The sequence below is a fragment of the Lepidochelys kempii genome, chromosome 16 (assembly GCF_965140265.1).
Source record: "Lepidochelys kempii isolate rLepKem1 chromosome 16, rLepKem1.hap2, whole genome shotgun sequence".
NCBI lineage: Eukaryota > Metazoa > Chordata > Testudines > Cheloniidae > Lepidochelys > Lepidochelys kempii.
In genome coordinates, this window is record NC_133271.1 from 26733096 (window position 1) to 26753223 (window position 20128).

The following is a 20128-nucleotide window of genomic DNA, read 5'->3' on the forward strand; positions in this document are numbered from 1 at the left end:
ACAAACCAAAGAATAAACCCTACAAAGTGACATAATACAAGGAAATATAGAAAAACGTTTTTAAAAGTTTTTAAAAAATGCATTGTGAATGAGTGGTGTTGGAATGGATGTTCACTAGAATTTTAGAGAATAAGTAAAAGTGATTTCCAGTTCTGATTAAAAAATGTGAGGAACCATTTTAAGCCTGAAAATCTTATGGAAACTTGTAACATGGTTTGTTCATTTGATAATTCCTTAAATAAGTAAAATGAAAATACAACAAAAAAGAAAGGGGGAATGGGATCCGGACAGTTCTCGTGCTTTTTTGTTTTTTAAATTAAGAGCATGAGGACTGATGTTTGTAATTTTTATTCTAGCTAATGTAACTTCAGAGATTTATTATGGAGAACGGACATACGCGCACACACGCAAAAACGCAAGCAAGTCAGGATACACGTCCTTCCAGTCTGCAGTATTACTAGAGCCTTCCTTCCCTTTATTTTGTGTAACTTGTGAGCATGGGAGATAGTGCTTTCTCTGAGTCTAGCCCATGTCTTCAGAATTTACTCTTGGAACACACCAGAATTATCACCAGCCTTTACTGGCTGTGGAACAAAATGCAAAGCTAGCATATTTGATGTAGTCTTGCTTCTCTCTCTACCTTTGTGTACATACAAAAAGAAAGGGGAGGAGGAGAGGTGAACCTGGTGTGTTTGGCAAGGGGGAAAAAAAGATTAAGAGGGGAAATTCCTTTTGGGATTAGACACATTTCCCTAAAGGCTTCCGACTTGGAAGTTTTATACAGAGTACCATCACCCCACCCAGTTTTTCACAGGAATCTAACATATTAGTTCATCAGCCATTTACCATGTTTATACCATTATTGTCTTGGGCTTTTAATTAGAGCATGGACTATAAAAACTGGTTAAAAATATATAGATTATTTCAGTGTGTCTGAAGTTTGCCCTGCACTTACTGTCACCCCTTGTGATCTTTCTGATAGACATCTTTCTTCTGAAAATGTTTATAACCTTTGGCTTCTTCTGACTGATAGAATCTCCCAGCCTGTCTTATCCTGCATTTCTCCTCCTCTCCCCATCTGTATTTTATTGTATTGGTGCCCTACTGGGGAAGGCACAAGTATGTTTTGAACTTGCAAGAATTTCATTAGACTACGAATCTTACTCCTCCATTAGTGCTGGTTTGCTCTTTTCTGCATTCTTGTTATAGTTTATTCTAGTCCCATGAACTTGAATATTCTTAAGGTTTCTTTTTTCACCTCTCTCAAATCAGCTCTCTTTAACTGTCTGTCTCTGCTTTTTTCATGTTCTTTTCTTCAGTGTGTTGAGCTTTTGCGCCTTTTCCCCTTCCTCAGCTGCCTCTCTCTGATCATTGTTTCCATAGTTGTTTTATGAAGGAAGGTGGGCTTGCCCTCTCCCCTGGGAATTTAGGAGTCTTGAATGCCCTACCTGAACTGGGGTTCTCTACACTGTAGCCTTGTAGATCTATTTCCTCATCCATTCTAATTCTAAGCAACATCAGCATGGACCTGAAGGCTGCCCTAGGACATGCAAGCCTTGGAAAACTTGCTTAAAAATTTACTAGCCCATTCACAAAACCTACCTTTCACCGTGAGGATAGATAATGAAAAAAGAACAAATGTTTTGTCAAAAAAAGTATTCACTTACAGCAAGTGGGTATGTATAATTTTGCAAGGCTAGTTTATCCAGTCTGTGATTGATAGGCACGTTTAATTATTGTAGGGTAACTAGCCAGGTAGCCTGTCTGCTACATTGAAGACATTTCAAAAAGTATATTGACTTTTCTTCACAACAAGGGATTTAGGATTGAGAAAATCTTTTAAGTGCTTTCTCTTCTCTGATGTTGCTCTTAGGAATACTTGTATTGTTGGAACCAGCTTTAGTTAAGCTGTTATCACCTGCTTTTGTATTTTCTTTGACATGTTAATCTTTAGACATACATCCCCTGTGAGAACAGATGTGGTATATCATGTTTGTTAGCACTCTTAACCTTCTCTCCATATTTTACCTGTTTTTGCCATCATTATTCTGTAATTATCATAAATGAACATTTCGGAGAGTTCACCTCCTCCTTGTTGTCACAGCTAAAATACCTGATTAACAGATTTGTTTTCTCTGTCAGCTCAGCTACAAGGCACCAGGCCAAAGGCTGTCAAACAAGTTAGCCATTTAGCCCATAGTTAGTGGCTAAATTTACAGTGTCATCCATTCTCCATTTCAGAGAAGGAATTTGCTTCATCAGGGGGAGTGGGAGCTGGAAATAGACCTATGGTAGAGAGTTTTGGGAGGACTGCCTAAAGTTTTCAGCCATTGCTTTTATCCACAAACAGTTAATGCTGTTAACATCCATAAACCTGAATTCGCTGATGGTGACTCAAAAAAGTATATGTGGATGGTAATGCTAGTGTATCTCTAATGCTGAAGACGGCTTCATGCAATGACCTGTGCTAAGGGAGATATTACTTCCTGAATATGCTAACCTACAGAGAGCAGGGAGGAAGTCAGGCCCTTGAGGGGAGCTCATGATTATTGTGTCATCTTGCATATACTTTTAACATTGCCATTGTTGCTGTTTACTGCATGTTGCTCCTTCTCCCAAGAGACCCCAGAAAACATCAAGGTTTATCAGAGGCTTTTCAGTACTTGCATTTGAAGATTTGAGGAAAGAAAAGAACCATTCTGAAAGCAAGTGTTGGGGGGTATCGGAATAGCAGCCGTGTTAGTCTGTATTCGCAAAAAGAAAAGGAGTACTTGTGGCACCTTAGAGACTAACCAATTTATTTGAGCATTAGCTTTCGTGAGCTACAGCTCACTTCATCGGATGCATTCAGTGGAAAATACAGTGAGGAGATTTATATACACACAGAACATGAAAAAATGGGTGTTATCATACACACTGTAAGGAGGGTGATCACTTAAGATGAGCTATTACCAGCAGGAGGGGAGGGGGAAGGAAGGTTAGTTGAGGGGGGACCTTTTGTCGATCTTTTGGGGACTACAAAAGGTTTTCTTCTCCCCCCCCCCCGCTGGTAATAGCTCATCTTAAGTGATCACTCTCCTTACAGCGTGTATGATAACACCCATTTTCTCATGTTCTCTGTGTATATAAATCTCCCCACTGTATTTTCCACTGAATGCATCCGATGAAGTGAGCTTTAGCTCACGAAAGCTTATGCTCAAATAAATTGGTTAGTCTCTAAGGTGCCACAAGTACTCCTTTTCTTTTTGCGAATACAGACTAACACGGCTGCTCCTCTGAAACCTGTCATGCTGCTGTGTAAATCTTTGAGTAGAGTTTGCTTAGCTGAAAAAAGTAGTGCTTACACAATTTTAAAGTATTCCTGTATCTGATGAAGAAATTTCACATTTTTGTCATGTCTAGGTTCTGGCTTAAATGAACTTTTCACAAATGTGATAAACACAAATGTACCATTCAGGATTGATAATTTCAGTTTTTCATATTTTTTACTTCCAGTTGAGTGTCTTTCTCTAAAAATTAATTTGGGTGATTCTCAGGGCAGGTCTGCCCTAGAAGCGCTACATCAGCACAGGTTTCAGAGTAACAGCTGTGTTAGTCTGTATTCGCAAAAAGAAAAGGAGGACTTGTGGCACCTTAGAGACTAACCAATTTATTTGAGCATGAGCTTTCGTGAGCTACAGCTCACTTCATCGGATGCATGCCGTGGAAACTGCAGCAGACTTTATATATACACAGAGAATATGAAACAATACCTCCTCCCACCCCACTGTCCTGCTGTTTAGATAAGCTATTACCAGCAGGACAGTGGGGTGGGAGGAGGTATTGTTTCATATTCTCTGTGTGTATATAAAGTCTGCTGCAGTTTCCACGGTATGCATCCGATGAAGTGAGCTGTAGCTCACGAAAGCTCATGCTCAAATAAATTGGTTAGTCTCTAAGGTGCCACAAGTACTCCTTTTCTTTTTACATCAGCACAGGTGCCCCGGTTCAGCTGCACCGCTGTAGTGTGTCTAGTGGAGACACACTCTGCCGACAGGAGATGCTTAGGTCGCTTTGACTTGCGTTGCTCAAGGGGGAGTCTTTTTCACACCTTCGGGTGACGTAAGTTACATCAATTTAAGCAGTAATGCAGAGCTGCCCTTAGCTTGATAACTTGGACAAGACTGTGATGCTGTAACTAGTAAATACTTTATGGACTTGCCTGTTTCCCAAAATAATTGTAAAAGGAAAGTGGTATTGATTCCCACCCCCATCTCCTGCATGATACAAATAGTGTATTTTCATTTGTGACAAACCTATAGATAATTTTTTCATATATCAAAATTCTAAAATTTTTAAAAAATTAAATACAAACAAGGATGAAAAATGGAAGAGTCTATTTGCATGATAGTGTAGGTGGCATTAGGATCATCATGATTACCAGCCTGCACCATCGTAGACTAGCTGAAGAACTCTGGTTGTCTCTTTCATGGGATAGCAAACACCACTCGAGCAAAAAGCTAGAACCAGCTCTGCTTAGTGATCTTGTTGAGAAATTCCTCAGGCCAGAATATTCTACTGAACCAGGTCCCCGTACTGAAACAAAAGGACCTGAATTTTGTAGTGCTTAAATAGAATCCAAATATTAATGGATAAAGTTGTTTGATCCCCCTTCCTCTCTCTCCCCCCACCCCCCTCTGTTTAGACGTATGTTAGTCTTGTGCTTCAGGGAGGCGGTAGGAACAGCAATAACAACACTCTGAAGGTGTGAGAGTGATAAAAACAGGGACTGTCTTTGTCATGTCCCTGTCGCCTGCATTATTTATGAGCTGTTATAAAGCTGATGTAACAGAGTGTTGCTGTATAACCCACTGGAGAATTTTGGCTTTCTGGTAAATGTCAGGCAAATCTTATTGGACATGACATTTAGAAAATTACCACTTGTGGTCTAACATATCTTCACTTAAATACTTTAATGAGAATTAAGCTAATATTATGGTGTAAATAATACTTTATCCATCATCCTCTGCAGTTCTGCTGCACTCCACTCTTAGGTTTTGATTTCAAACTGCTGCAAGCTGTCAGGTTTGCCTTTTGACGAATTGCACAGTTGCACCCTTTCGCAGTTGATCTGCAAGATGAATTTTTGCAATTATTTGATTCAGATAACTTTCATATAAAATGCTGAATGTCACAACAGGCACCAGCTGTCTGTATCAGGAGGGACAAATACAAGATGGGCATCTTTCAACCAATCTAGCACCTTTATTCCTCCTCCTAAGAATTTTCACTAAAAATCTTAAGTTTATGGTATAAAACAAATATAATGGTAGAGCATCATACGGGTGCACAACACCTTATCCAAAAAATCACAGGTGCCTGTCCAGAGGAGATCACTATATTCTAAATTATACCTTACATGGCAAAGGATGACAGTAATAAACATTAAACAACTAAGGTTTATGTGCATCTTATTGGTTCTGTGTATGTAAATATATACACAAAGAATTGGTTTAGTGTCTGGAGTGAGGGTCACTAAAGAGAGTCAAGTGCTGGCCAGCAATGGAAAGGTAACTGAAAGAAGTGAGTTTTGAGAAGAGATTTAGAGGGGGAGGTGCATGGTTAGAGAAGCTATTCCAGCAGTGTCTGCCCTGGATTATACTGGCGATAACTTAGTGCCTGGCTTTATTTACATCTTGGGGAATAGCACGTAAAACTACTCCAGATAAGTATAGACAGTTTATGGCTGTGATATGTGGTGGTGGTGATGATTATGATTAATTTATGTGTGTTCTGACAATGCTCAGAGGCCCAAAGGATTGGGACTCCATTGTACTATGTGCTATACAAAACTGTGAGAGGGCAGTCTTTGTCCCGAAGAGCTTACAGTCTCAATTTTTGCTTCCCCTGTAGTCTGTTTTTATTTTTGAGACAGTTTGGCTTTCCCAAGGGGTATGTCTATGTGTGAACTCTTAGGGATATATTATTACATCGGAATTGGGGATACCCAGTTGATTCCATGGTAGTTTTGGGAGACTGGGGGAAGAAAATGGAGACATTGATTTTCTTTGTTAATAGACTGTACATTAACGATGAACATCTACAAGATGATGGTTTTTAAAAAAAAAATCCTTTGTTACTTAAGGCAAAATACTCCAGACATTTGTTGTTTTGAGGCATTAAATATGTTTTGCAAGGTAATTAAGGAGATTAATGCTAATTATAATTGGTGTCCATTCAAAAATGTCAAACCTATTTAAGCATATTTTTCATAATGGTTGTTAATTAGTGAATTGCATTGAAGTTTACATACACAGAGAAGGAGTTAAATGCTAATCAGAAGATGAGCCATGCCACGGTTGATCTGGTGGACATAAGCAGTCGACAGTTGACTAACATGAGTCCAGCAGTGAGACAGATATGTTGCTTCTTCACTGATCTTATTTCCTTCCACAGTATTTTAAAAAGCAGAAACGGTTAATCCCGGAAAGGACGGTGTGGAAATATTTTGTGCAGTTATGCAGTGCAGTCGAACACATGCACTCCCGCAGGGTGATGCACAGAGGTAACATTAATTCAGTCTCTTTTCACTGAATAATAATATAATGTTCCAATTAGTAAGCGCCCACATTCAAAAACAATTATGCTGATGTTCAGCCAATGCATGTTTAGAGAGAGACTGGTGCTTGCGAGATGGATTTCTCCTTGTCTTTTGCCTCATTGTTAGAAGATTCAGTCCGAAGTGAGTATAGTATTATGAAGATGAGCTGCTTTCTATTCCATACACTGATATTAACTAGAAGTGTCAAACGTGCCATTACAAACGTGTCAGAAGTAAAATGCTGAGACTAGTGGATGCAGCGAACGCTAAGAAATAGTCTTAATTATATTTAGTTCGACCGTAGAGAGAGTTTAGAGGAGTTTTTCTGTCTCGTATGCGGATTTGGGAATATTAATATAAATATGTTCCAGACTTTTTTTATCCCATTCTCAATGTTCATTAATTTTTTCTAGCTCTTGTCTTAGAACTTTTCGTCACTTTGGGCTCTATCCAAAAATTACTTTCCCCCTTATAGTACAAATGAAATGTTTTGTGAAGGACTTGACCCAGGAAGTGCAAATGCACCACAAAGGAGCAAATACCAATCTCTGCTGCTCATTAATTCCGTTCCCTTTACAAGTGGCGAGTGCCTCACTCAATTCGCCAGCAAAGAGAGAACTAGAATTCCGCTCCTATGTAGTCGCCTCTTGCATCCTTCCAGGTATGCCTGATTTAGACTACAATAAATAATAGTAGTCTGTCATATATACAGTCTACTATAATTTAGGGGGAAAGAGGATTCACTAGTGCATACCATGACTTGGGGTTTAGCTTGGGGAAACTAAGCTTCACTTACTTTGACTGTCTTATAAGCTGACAAAATATTTTATATAAAGCCCCCTGTGGTGTCCTCTTGGGCAGGATGTGTTGGGCAGAGTGAGAGCTCTGCTTTGTGAGTGAGATGCATACTCTGCTGGGAGGGCTAGTTACATTATCGTCCAAGTTTTTAGTTGCTTTTCTGAAGAGGGCCTTTCCCTCTTCCCACATTGACTTTTTGCAGTTGTTCATTTTCATTGCAAAGATGAGGGAAGGGTCTGAGTGAAGTGAAGGCAATTCAGCGCTTTCCTGCTTTGCTTTTACGTTATTAGACTTGTAAAACTAAATTGTGCACTCTTTTTTTGTAAGGGAGATGGGGGGAAGCTGTCTGAGACATCCTTTTAAAAAAAAAAAACTTAAAAAAAATTCCAATCCCCCTACCCTCTCCTTGATTAGAACCTGCTGTTCCAGTTTAGAATGATCTTTGCCCCAAATGTTGGACTTGAACAGTCACTCGTCAGACATTTTCTGATTAAAAATGCATTGTGCTAATGCACTGTTGGCTTATGATTTCTTTGAGTTTCCCCAAAATAGTTGCCTCATACAAAACTCTACAGGGAGAGTGTTGCATCTTCTTGTCCTAGCCCTGGAAGCCATTTCTGATTCAATGTAAGGTATGAGGCATTGCAGGGGGCTTGCATTATTTTTACTTTATAAGATGTTCGGATGTTGAAGACAACGTGATCCATGTGGTGGAAACATTCTGCATTCAGATTATGACATTTGTTTCGTTGTATGAGAGTTTCAGCAGGGGTCAATGTGCTAATGCATGAGCCGAACCCTGTTGGAGTCAATAGAAAGAGCGCCAGGTTGGCTCTGGATCAGTCTCATATCCGGATCCATATATAGTGATGTAGATATGCAGTGTTTAGAATGGAAAGACCACTCCATTACTCAAACTTTTTAAATCAAGATTAGATGTTTTTCTAAAAGATACGCTCTTGTTTACCACAGCTGTTGGACTTGAAGCAGGAATTATATGTATGGAAATCCTATGGCCTGTGTCGTGCAGGAGGCCAGATTAAATTATCATAATGATTCCTTCTGGCCTTAAAAATCTATTAACCAACATTTAAACAATCAGCCATTTTTAAAAATGAGAAAATTATTAAGTTAGGCTACTGAAGTGGACCCTTGCTTGGCATGTTCCCTGCATGCTTGTAACTGCATGTTCTATTCACAAGCTAGTTCCAACCCATTGCAGTTCATTTCAATGTGAAAGACACACACAAAATCACATTAATGTATCTTACAAACACATTTGTTACTTACCAGGGGACTGATATTCAGTGAGCAAATTGATAATCAAAGGGAGTGCGTGGCAGAATGAACCATGTACAAGCTCATCCTAATTAGGTGACTTCCCTCTCGTATCCTCAAAATGTACTGAGTGTAATATGGCTCCACCTTCATTAGGAGGGCCTTCCCTCTATTAAGCAACCAATTTTGTTGGGCCCTTGAGTGGCCATTTCTGACAGAAGTCAGAACTGACAATAAAATCCAACTTCCCTAGCGCTCCCCCCCACCCCCCCAAACTTAAGCACAAGACCAGCCTTCCAATAGAACAAACATGTTGCTAACATACAGTTTGCAAATTTGCATCTTAAGCTTGATACAGAAAATATAGAACTTCTATGTAAATCACTGTCCCATTCACAAAATATGGAACAGTTTAGGACATGTAAATCAACCTTTGATATAAGGGGAAAGTCAACCATAATAAATAGTTCTCTGTGTAAATGTGACATTTCCAAAGGGAAGCTGGACTTAAATATTTCTTTGATTTCCATGAGTGAGAGAGGTTACCTCTTTTGTTGTGCTGTTTTCTGACAACTTTTCCATTGCTAATATTTCTGCTGCACTGAGAAGTATATTCTGTTTTTTTTTTTTTTTATGCAACTTGAAGTCTTGGAAGATTCAGCCTATCAAAGCTGTGCAGAAACATGGTTCTGATTGAGTCTCTCTTTTGTGCAGAAAAGGCTCTAGGCTATGTTTCTATTGCAGTATTACAACAGATAACCTTTTGTGGCTTTGACCTTCTCCTTGTCCCTTCTTGCAGACATAAAACCAGCCAATGTGTTTATAACAGCCACAGGAGTGGTGAAGCTGGGAGATCTTGGATTAGGCCGCTTTTTTAGTTCTAAAACCACTGCAGCACATTCCTTAGGTAAGATGGCATTTCTAGCTACTAAACACACTTACACAATGTATAACTGTGACGTTCAAACAAAGTGATATCTGTCCTCTTAATGTGACAAAGGTTGGTTCAGTGGGTACCTCTGACATGTTTTCTGTGATACAAGTTTTAAGTGCTATTTTTATATATATAGTGAGAGAGAGAGTTTCTTTATGCAAATTTTAAATAGTTTTTTTAGTTAAAACTCTCCCTGACATTTTTTTCTGCAGCATTGTTCACCGTGGTAAGTATAATGGTTTCTAATATGTGACTAGGTTGTCGTAGGCATCTTTCTTTATCTAAATAGCACATCTGAGTGTGTGATGCAGTGTGATGTATTTAGAGGATTAATAAACAATAAGATCCAAGATACCTTCTCCCTTTCCTTCATTTCTTTTCTGCACTGATATCCACGGTTGCACCACCACCTTCTTTTGGTAATGTTGATCAGCTCACTCCCTCCAAGATGACATTGCAATTTCTCTCTGAGAATGGGAAGTGTGTAAAAGCACATTTTCAGAGAAGCCCTTCAGTTCACCAGTTCCAAACAAGGATGTTTTCTCAAACAACCACCATAACATCTCAGAGCAACATAAAGCTCTTAGACCTGAGCTGAGTTTCAGGTGAAGGTGTGTGTTTTCTAAACGCTTCCCGTGAACCTGCTCAACAGCAGCGTGGTTTAAAGGTGACTTGCTTTCATAATAAGCTGGTTAAAAATAGTGCAGTAAGGCTTTGAAGTTTTCTGCTATGCAATTATACGTCTTTCAACATCATCCACTGTCCTTGTGTGGTGGTTTGTTTCATAATACTCTTAGTGGCATCTGCAGAAATACTTTTGACCTTTCTGTCTTTAGGAATGACATCACTGTAAGCCTTCATCCCCTGCAATGGGGAGGTAGGGTGTGTGGTATCTAGTTTGATACATCTACTGGACAGATTTTAACAGCACTGTGACAGTCTAGTGGTCAGGCAATGGTAGAGGAGAGCTAAGTGGAAGACTTCAGTGTGGCAATGGCAGTTCTTTTGTATCTCTTAGGAAATAAATATACATTCTGTCTCCAGGGCTGTCAATCTGGCACCTTTCATCAGCCTAAAATTCATTTTATGAACAAAGTTTGTTTATTAGGGAGGTTTTCTGTACGCTCCTGATCCCCACACGGGCTGGTACTGCAGTTGGGATATATCCATCCTTCTACAGCATACCACAATAAGATTTGTAGTTTTAGGATACAGTTGCAGTAGTGTCTGTATAATTATAGTTTGTTTCCAGCAGTGCTTGCCTTGTGCTAGATAGTTACTATATATAAGACAACCTGCTTTCTGCCGCAAAGAGCTTACAGTGCTGAATATTCAAGCTTCTGTAAAGGACACGAAATCAATATTCCACTAATTGCCCAGCAAACTCTTTTGGTTGGGGTTTTTCAGAAACATGAATCTGCAGTCTCTCTGACTCAACAACCATTACTCTTATTCCAGTTAGATAATTTATGGAGCAGCACTGGCTTCAGTGAGAGAGGGTTAACTGTCCTTTCTTTCCCGTTTTGGTGATTCATTGCATTTGTAGTCAAAAGGGGAGGGGAGAAGGGATCTTGCTCTGTTATCCTGGCTAAGAAAATAGACCTTTTCAGTTATCTGGCTTGCTTGACAAATAAGAATCTTGATCACGCTCTGGACGTGATACTATATTGAAGGTTTGGCTAAATTGGTCATTGACAGAACTACAGTGTTAATGTTCTCTGGGCAGTAGTTTGAATTGTAGCTAATAGTGGCTAATATCAGCCCTTAATTGTATCTTTTAAAATGGAATTGAACCCTGAAAAGGGGTGGGTGGGTGCGTGTATGTGTGTGATTAGATGAGGACTGTTCAGAGTTCCATAGATGCGGCAGAAGAAACTACCATTTTTATTCCTTTTCATACAGGAATAACAATAGTAGGTTTCACTCTCTTGCCATCAGGCTCATTATTTGAAAAACAGGCAAAGGCTTAAAGTGCTTTGAGCTCAGCAGCATGGTCGGTGGAAGGCACAAGATGCAAAGTGCATTATGGTGATTTAGGCTTCTCTTTGTCTTGTCATAAGTTTTCAAGAGAGAACAATGGCCATTGATACCTGGTGGTATCTTCTTCTTCCTAGAGTTAGGTTGTTTTACTTAATAGTACTTAAAACCTCCCACCTCTGTAGCAAACCAGGTTTTGAGGATCCATTTCCTTTGGAAGTATTTCAGAAACATTTCTAGGTTTCAGAGTAACAGCCGTGTTAGTCTGTATTCGCAAAAAGAAAAGGAGGACTTGTGGCACCTTAGAGACTAACCAATTTATTTGAGCATGAGCTTTCGTGAGCTACAGCTCACTTCATTTCTAATTACTTGCTTTAACAAGGCATTAAGCATCTGCTACTGTAGCATGAAAACTAAGCCTAAAAGGATCCAAGCTGATCCAGACTTAGGATGAGATGAAATCCACAACACACGCCATTTTATTTAACAAAGTATGTGATGACATAGTGTGTGTGTACTGATGTTTGTACGTAGATGTCTGTAATATGTACATGTAGATTATTAGACTGTGTACACACACAATTTATTTGAGCACTGTCAGCGTTCGGTGTGCTGTACAGATTATAACGGAAGACTCTGCCCCAAGAAGTTTACGGTGAATTAGACTGGCATACACTTACAGCATACAATATACTTGGTGAGTGGAAAGTAAAGGCCCAGTGTAGTGCAGATGTCATTTGTGTTGTTGTGTTATGCACATAGCTGTTCATGTTAATGCATTGAAATAGTAAGTGGGAGAGTTGTATTTAGTACCACTGTAGGATTTCACTGCATTTTTTTTTACTTCTCTGATTTCTTCAGCGAGAGATTCTACAGTGATGAGGGCCACAGTACCTGTGTAGGTAGATAGATAGAACTTCTATACAGGATTTTTTTTTTTTACCCTCACAGTGAGAGGTAATTGGAAATTTAGAGCATAATTAATTGTTGTACATTATTAATGCAATACCTTCCGCACTAAAATGTAAATTGTTGCATGGATACCATGTGACTGTTAATATACAAGTATCCGATAAGTGCTTTATCTCATCCAATGCTTATTTCTAACACCGAAACTTCATATCAATTGTGGAAAATTAATTTACTATGTTGTTTCAAAGATATTAGAGTTATGAAAACAAATAGAAATGGATATAAAATTAGCAAAGCAAACTATAATTACTTGTTATAAAAGTATCAGAGGGGTAGCTGTGTTAGTTTGGATCTGTAAAAGCGGCGAAGAGTCCTGTGGCACCTTATAGACTAACAGACGTATTGGAGCATAAGCTACCATGGGTGAATACCCACTTCGTTGGATACATGGATACATGTCTGTAAGGTGCCACAGGACTCTTTGCTGCTGTTATAAAAGGCAGCCCTGCTAAAAATCAGACAGTAAGAGATGCAGTAGGAATTTTCAAAAACCTATGACAAATGTACACTTGTTCTCATTACCCAACAAACATCCTTAAATATCACTGTAATCACACACTTCTGTTTATTCCCCTATTTCCACAATTCGAGTGGTGTGATTCCAGACATTTTCAAACAGTTCCTATGTTTGAATAATACACCTTTCTAGTGTATGCAAGATGATAAACAGCATGAATGGTTTTTTCTTTATATTAAGGGACTGTATATAAAATTTGATATTTCATGTAAACTTTGTTACTGTGCATTATTTATAAAGCTCTAGATGACTATATGGTTTGCATCATACCGATACAAGATTTTAGTTTTTGAGAGCATAAAGCGTTTACTATTCCAGAGCATTGTTTATCTTTTTAACTCTGTCACCTCTTTTTAAGTAAAAGGTGTGATCGCCTCAGAGAGGTTGCTTCTTTTCTTTTCCTAGTTAATTATATCTGTATATTGTATTAACATGTTCAAAAATACTGAAGTCTTAGCTCACTAAAGAGCAAGTGCCTCTATTTAAGTTCTTTACCATTAGTTCCCAAGGTCAGTTTTGGACTACACAAGGTGTTTATTTCACTCTGTATTTCTCACATTCAGCAGAAGAGTCTAGCTTAAATTGCCACTACCTGCACTGAATCGACATTTATTTGATAATTGTGTCATGTGCACCACTGAGGTTTTTAAGCATACAGAAAAACAGAGAAGACGTATGAACCTTTGTGGTTAAAAAAAGATGTAATAGCAAGCGAGGTACTTCTAAAATGTACGTACTCAAAATATTAGGACAGTTTTATTTTACTGTCAGATTTCAGTCTAGAAAGTATTTATAAAAAGAGAAAAAAAATCCCCATCAGAGTAAGTTAAAATCACATCATCAGGAATGGGCAAAAATATGATCATGTCCAATAATTTGATTTTATCTAGTTTGACTGCTGTGCTTATTATATTAATAAGAATAAATTGGGGCTTGGAAACTGGCCGAACATGTAAACCAGGCTTGTGACCTTTATCAGAGCTCGTCTTTCTTAATTGAGAAAGGGCATGTAGTAAGAGTTGAAGCTCCTCTCTGTGGATCCTGCCCTTCCTCCAAAGAATTAGCATCCTGAAAGCAAAATGAAAACCAATGTGAAAAGGTAAAGGAATCTAGGTTTCCAAGGGGGAAAAGAGCTGTTCAGAGTGATGCTTGTTTCCAAATAAAAAGTACATTCTTGCATTCAAAAAAGAAAACGTTTGGAGAAAATTGTTTGGAGAAAAATATTTGGAGTAATAGCAGGTTTTACGTAATTGGCTAGATTTGTAGTTTTGTAGCAGCAAGAAACAGAGTCTGGTTTAGAAAGGTTTTTTTCATTTGCAAATTTACATTTTAGTAAGTGCGAATGATATTTCATGCATATTTTATATTTAAGATAGCTAGATATAGATAGATATGATCTTATACAGGCCTAGTCTGTGGTATCTGATACTTCCTGTAGCTATGTTGCCCTAGCAACCACCCTGAACCATAATTTCTAAGGCTGCTGACCCATGAATTGAACACAGGGCTTATGCAAATATATTCATCTAATTTTTTTCTTTCTTTGTATTTCCTACTCTCAGACTGGCATAAAAGGGCATTCGGCAGCACCACAACCCGCCTGACAGGTGTACTATCTGGCCGTGGCAGCACAGCCGCCTCAGTGTCAGAAATGGAAGCCATAATTAGAGCAAGGAACAGAATGAATGTCAAACGAATTACCAGGCAGCAGATCATATTTGTCAGGAAGGATTGGATACATAACAATTAAGTGACAGTACACGCCGGGGTAATGAAAGAAAAATGAAAGATTTGCCCATACACAGCTCACAAGATACAAGCGAGTGTCTTGCTTGGAGCAACAGCAGGCTGCACGACAAATTATGTGGCCGGATTTTGAGGCTCCTGTTTCACCACCATAGTCTGCATTCATAAAACAAGAGAAAGGGAGGCCCACTTCCTGATAGACAGACCTGCAAAAACACATGAACAAACAAACAAAAACTTGGATGTGTGCTGGTCCCACTTGGCCCTGACTGCAGTAAAACCAGCATCCTGTATTAATAAGGAAGGGAAGTGTGTTGGATGAATGGTAAACCCCACAAATAAAATGGTCAAATCGACTTTTCCTAGATGGTTAGAGGAATAACGTGTGGGAACTTGTAGGGTACCACATATTCTGCTGCTGCTCTTTTCACTGTAAAGAGATCCCTTGTTCTCAAAGTCTATGTTATTGCAGGGACCACTCTTCATTGCTCAGTGCTTTACCTGAAATCTTCCACATTTTAAAGCAAACCCTTGCAGCTGAATTACTTGCTAAGGTGTATTTTATTAGCTGCCATTGCCAGGTAGCAGTGCTGCCCTTCTGACCTGTCTCCAGTTAAAGAAATTGCTCTCTCCCTCCCTGGATAAATCCCAGGTTTTAGCTGGAAAGGAGAGTGGAGATGCATATCATTAAAACTTCCAGTTATTAAGATTTTTTCCCCAAAACAGAGAGAGTCTTTGGTAAGTGGGATTTTTTTTAAAACTTCATTTCTTTGGAGAAAATATTGCTTAACCCTTTTCACGAAAAACAAAAAATGTACATTCCAATTCTTTTGTTTATTGCCGTGCATGCGTAATTACATTTAAAATCTTCCCTTTTGCTTAGGTATTTCCCTTTTTGTACAATATGGTACCCCCTTGACTCCCCATTTCCCTGCTAGGTACAAGAAGTTATTAAATTTAACCTAATTCCTCCTGTCCAGTAACAAAAGTGAAATCAGATGTAACAATTGGATTTCTGTTGTTTCCCACCCACGGTGCATAGCAGCTTCAGAGTTACAGTGGCTTTCTTCCAGCAAGTAACAGGAATGAGCAGAGTTGCAGTTTTCCCACACTATCTTTTCCATATGTTGCTCTTTAAACTTGTCTTAAAACCCCTTTGTAAAGACCATGTTATACATTTCATCATTCCTTTTCTGAACTTCAGTGAGATGAGCAAAAAGAGGAATAAATCATCATTGCATGGTATTCTATCATGCTTTGTGTAAAGCTGTTAAATACGTCTCACAGCATAAGTTAGGACAGTTTTAAGAGAAGATTGTTAACAGCAGAACATGGTCAAATATTGACTAAAAATTGAACACTAAATTGATGTAGTTTTGGTTTCTTATTAAATGTACCAAACATTTACCTGGTACAACAATTAAATAGCTTATAGATAATTTCCATCAATGTTAAAATTGACTGCTTTTTTATTAAATTGATTACCGTATTTTTTTATTAACGAAAATCCTGTCTGGTGGTATAATCAAAAATTGCAGGTTTGCATAAAAATATTGAAAAAAAAATACTTTGACATTTGTTTTGCCAAATAGACTCTCATTTCCTTGTGTCAGAGCAGATTTTCTTTTTGGGGATACCACCATACATGACAGACCTTCTCAAAACAGAACACACAAATAGCCATTGATCAGGCTGAGTGTGGGTTGCTGAATACGCATTCCTTCTGTGTTATCTGCTCTGCTAGAGGGCAATGAGGGAGTACGCCTTTTGTCTTGAGAAGATCTGGTGCACAAATACACTGGTCCCCATTGTTCTGCTTGCCAAGCCAGTGTGCCATTCCAAGCAGATTCATGGTACATTTAGAACTGCAATGACTAGAAAACAGGCCTCATTGAGAAACAAAGGACAGAGGAAACCTGTGCTTAAAATTTTAATTGCCCATCTTTTCAGTGTTCTGAGAATGTTTGTTTGTTCTTTTGGTACCTGGCAGTAGATACAGTATTTGTGGGATAAAATGCAAACTTCTAATCAAAGAATTGTTGATTAATTTATTGTTATGGTTAATAGATATAATTGGAGTACATAACAGATAAAAGGATTTTTGATTATTTGCAGTAGGTGGATTGTTCCTAATGGAATACTGTCTAAGTTGTATCACAACTCTTTGTAATCTACTTGTTGCATTAATCTCTCATAATTCCTTTTCTTATTTGCATGTAATCTTCTTGCTGTAGGAATAAGTAGATTTCAATCAAATCTTTCTTTAAGTTATTGGAATGGAATTCATACTTCAGGGTGATACCTGAAGGAATTTAGAGTAAACTTATTTCATGCTTTTGACCATTCTTTCACCTTTATCTTGCTTGTAAGAATCTGCATAGACTCTGCTATGGAGACAGCATGCTCGTCTCCTGTCAAGAAACTCAGCAATCTTGTGGTAGTTCTACAACTAATGAATGAATAAAGCCAGAGCAACATAAGGTGCTATGCCATCTCAATTTGACTTGACTGAGTCTCTCAAACTGCTGTTGGATTTTTCTTTTTCTTGTAACAGGAGAAGCTGCAGTGCATCCAGTCTCAACTGACCACTTTCATTATTGTAGACCATGCTTATCCTGGGTGATTGAGAATAGGAGACAATTGCTGGGTGTTTATAGGTTTCAGAGGGGTAGCTGCGTTAGTCTGCATCAGTAAAAATGAGGAGCTCCTGTGGCACCTTAGAGACTAACAAATTTATTTGGGCATAAGCTTCCGAGGGTTATATCCCACGAAAGCTTATGCCCAAATAAATTTGTTAGTCTCTAAGGTGCCACAAGGACTCCTCGTTGTATTTTTGGATGTTTACAGTTCAAGGTTTCAAGAGATTACAAAGGACTAGGAGTAGGTGAACTGTCTTAAAAATTTTAATAGTAGCTTACAAAAGTAAGAGTTCAGTGCCTTTCAATAGGAAGATTAGGATTCTTTTCAGTAAGTGTGCATCAAAGTATGAAAACTTTTTGTTTTGGCATTTAGAGCCTCATGTAGCAATGTGATGACTAGACTCCTTCTTAGGATAGCTGTAAATTCTTCTATGTAACAATTTACAGGCTTATTTTAAGAGATGAGGCACTTGAGAGTTGTGAGTACTGATTTCCTCTTTGAATTAGGGCCTTTGATTTTACTTGTACGAAATACATATTATGCTTGAACCATATTAAAAAGTGATTTTCTAACTCTGTAGTTATGACGCTTCAATATGTGTCTTGCATATCAATGGCAAGACGACAATCCTCAACATTTAAAATTATTTATTTGAAACATTTCTTAAACTAAGTTAGACCTGTGTGGCATCTGAGTTTTCTGAGGCCTGGTCTTCGCCTTTTCAGATGTAATGAGCATGTTTCAAAAACTACAGGTATTTCAATACATTGCAAAGTATGTTTAGAGAGAAGTGGGAACATCTCTGGAATGAAGGAATGCTTTAATCAGTTTTACCCTGTGGAGGCCCATGTCGTGTTCCGATATTTCTTGGTTTGAAAATGGGAATACTCTAAAGACACAATAAAGGTCAGAATTTGTTAGGTTCTTCTTTCATATTCAGAACTCTGTTCACTGCTGGGAGAAAGCAAAGCGATAGATTCAGAAACACAGTTCAGTATTTCCTTGTCAAATTGCCTTTCAGTTTATATCACAACCAGTTGTGACTCTGACATTTGATTGACCAATTTCAAGTAGATACTTTAATTTTCTATATTTTTCAAAATCACATAAACCCTCTAAAATATTTTGAAACTCTCTACCCTTTTCAGTCTGACAGTCTGCCTGAAGGCAATGGGAGGGCTGCGTGAGAGAACATGGCCACAGGAGAGTGTTGAATACTTTAGTTTTAAGCTAGGAGAAGAATAGAGGGAGAACCCTAACAGTATAAATTAGATTTTATCCTTGTTTCCGTTTGTGAAGAACCAGGAAACAGTTTCATAGGGAACTCTGATCCCTGAATACATTGTATTTGCACAGGAAAGAACTCTGATAGAACCCAGCATACGAAAAGTTAAAACAAACAAAAAAACTCACATTAAAACCAAGAAGCCAGCAGTGATGATTTTAATGATGACAGAAGACGCCCCTCATGCTACCTTAAAGTGCTTTACAAGGATGGGTGAGCATTGTCACCACCGTGTTACAGAAGGGGAAACCAAGGCATAGAAGTGACATACCCATTTGTCCCGAAGTGATTCAGTGGCAGAGTTGGGAAAAGAACCTAAATCTTTTTACTCCTAGTTTGGTTCCATAGTCTCACACTCCCAGTTTGACTCAAAGAATATTTGAGAGGGAGGGAATATGAATCTTACATTTACAGTACTACCTTTGCATATATTTTTGAGATGTGGGAAACAAATGGGCTAGCTGCCCATAATCTACCTGCTGAAGAATCAGCCTCTCCTTCACTGGATGTTACAAATGACCCAGAGGTGTTCTGGTGTCCTGGGATGGTTTAGCTGTAGCAAATACAGTACCTATGATAGAAGGAATAAGCATCGGTTTGATATCACTCAAGTATGGCAGTGTTCAAGAGAAGTGCTTAGATTTTCAGAGGTGGAATGGGAAGATGCTGACTTTAGTCATAAACCTCTCTACTGTTCTGTGATCTTTATAACTTAAGAAGCATTATTCTACCAGGTGGTGATTAATAGTGAATCTGAACAATATTTGGTATTTTCAGCAGGGCAAATGCCAAAGAAAGTTTCTGATTAATAGTCTCCGATTAGACTGTTCTTGTCAAATTGACTAATGTAATGCATTGGTAAGCCCTGGCTGATTAAATTGGAAGTCTTGTGCAGTTTTCTAGAAGATGCTCATTACAGGAGATTCCCACATAATGTTGGACAGGCCATAAAGAGAATTGGGCTTGTCAGTCTTTTATCATGACACTTATTTAAAAATTAATGTATCATTTTTGAAATGCAGAGACCTGCTTGTTCATATATTTGCTGACAACACTACAGTAATGATAGGTAAATGTGCAAGGTAGAGTTTATAGAATCAGCTCAGGCATGGGCTGCCCCACAAACCTATTTAATATAATGGAACAGCGTAATGCACAAAAATCAAATAAGGAATATGACGCATTCATCCGTATTATAAACACTGTCATTCTGCCTTGATCGAAGATCGCTTTCAGGCATTATTCAAAACGACAATTTTAAATTGAACAAAGCCTTCCAAACAGACCCATGCTAACATGGAAAGCAAGGCCATAACTTTCAAGCCCACACACTGTTATTTACTGTGAGCTTGTCATGCAGTGACCCAGAACAACTGATTTCAAGAACACTTAAGGCTGGAG

General features: G+C 38.4%; 1 protein-coding gene and 1 long non-coding RNA gene across 8 annotated transcripts in view; one reads left to right on the forward strand and one right to left on the reverse strand.

Moving 5' to 3' along the window:
* Positions 1-20128, forward strand: part of NEK6 (NIMA related kinase 6) — a 107287-nt gene that overhangs the window by 68539 nt on the left and 18620 nt on the right. For 6 of the 7 annotated variants that reach the window (XM_073314020.1, XM_073314017.1, XM_073314018.1 and 3 more), the window contains 2 exons: positions 6436-6544; positions 9456-9563. In XM_073314020.1, the coding sequence (XP_073170121.1) occupies positions 6436-6544; positions 9456-9563 (217 nt within the window). Of the gene's footprint in view, positions 1-6435; positions 6545-9455; positions 9564-14618; positions 14960-20128 lie in introns of those variants that run through there. The other variant, XM_073314021.1, reaches the window with a different exon arrangement.
* On the reverse strand, positions 11870-19893 carry LOC140899129 (uncharacterized). The gene is made up of 2 exons (XR_012155224.1): positions 19204-19893; positions 11870-15008 (listed from the first exon to the last, which is right to left on the reverse strand). It is a non-coding gene; the product is annotated as an uncharacterized lncRNA (long non-coding RNA).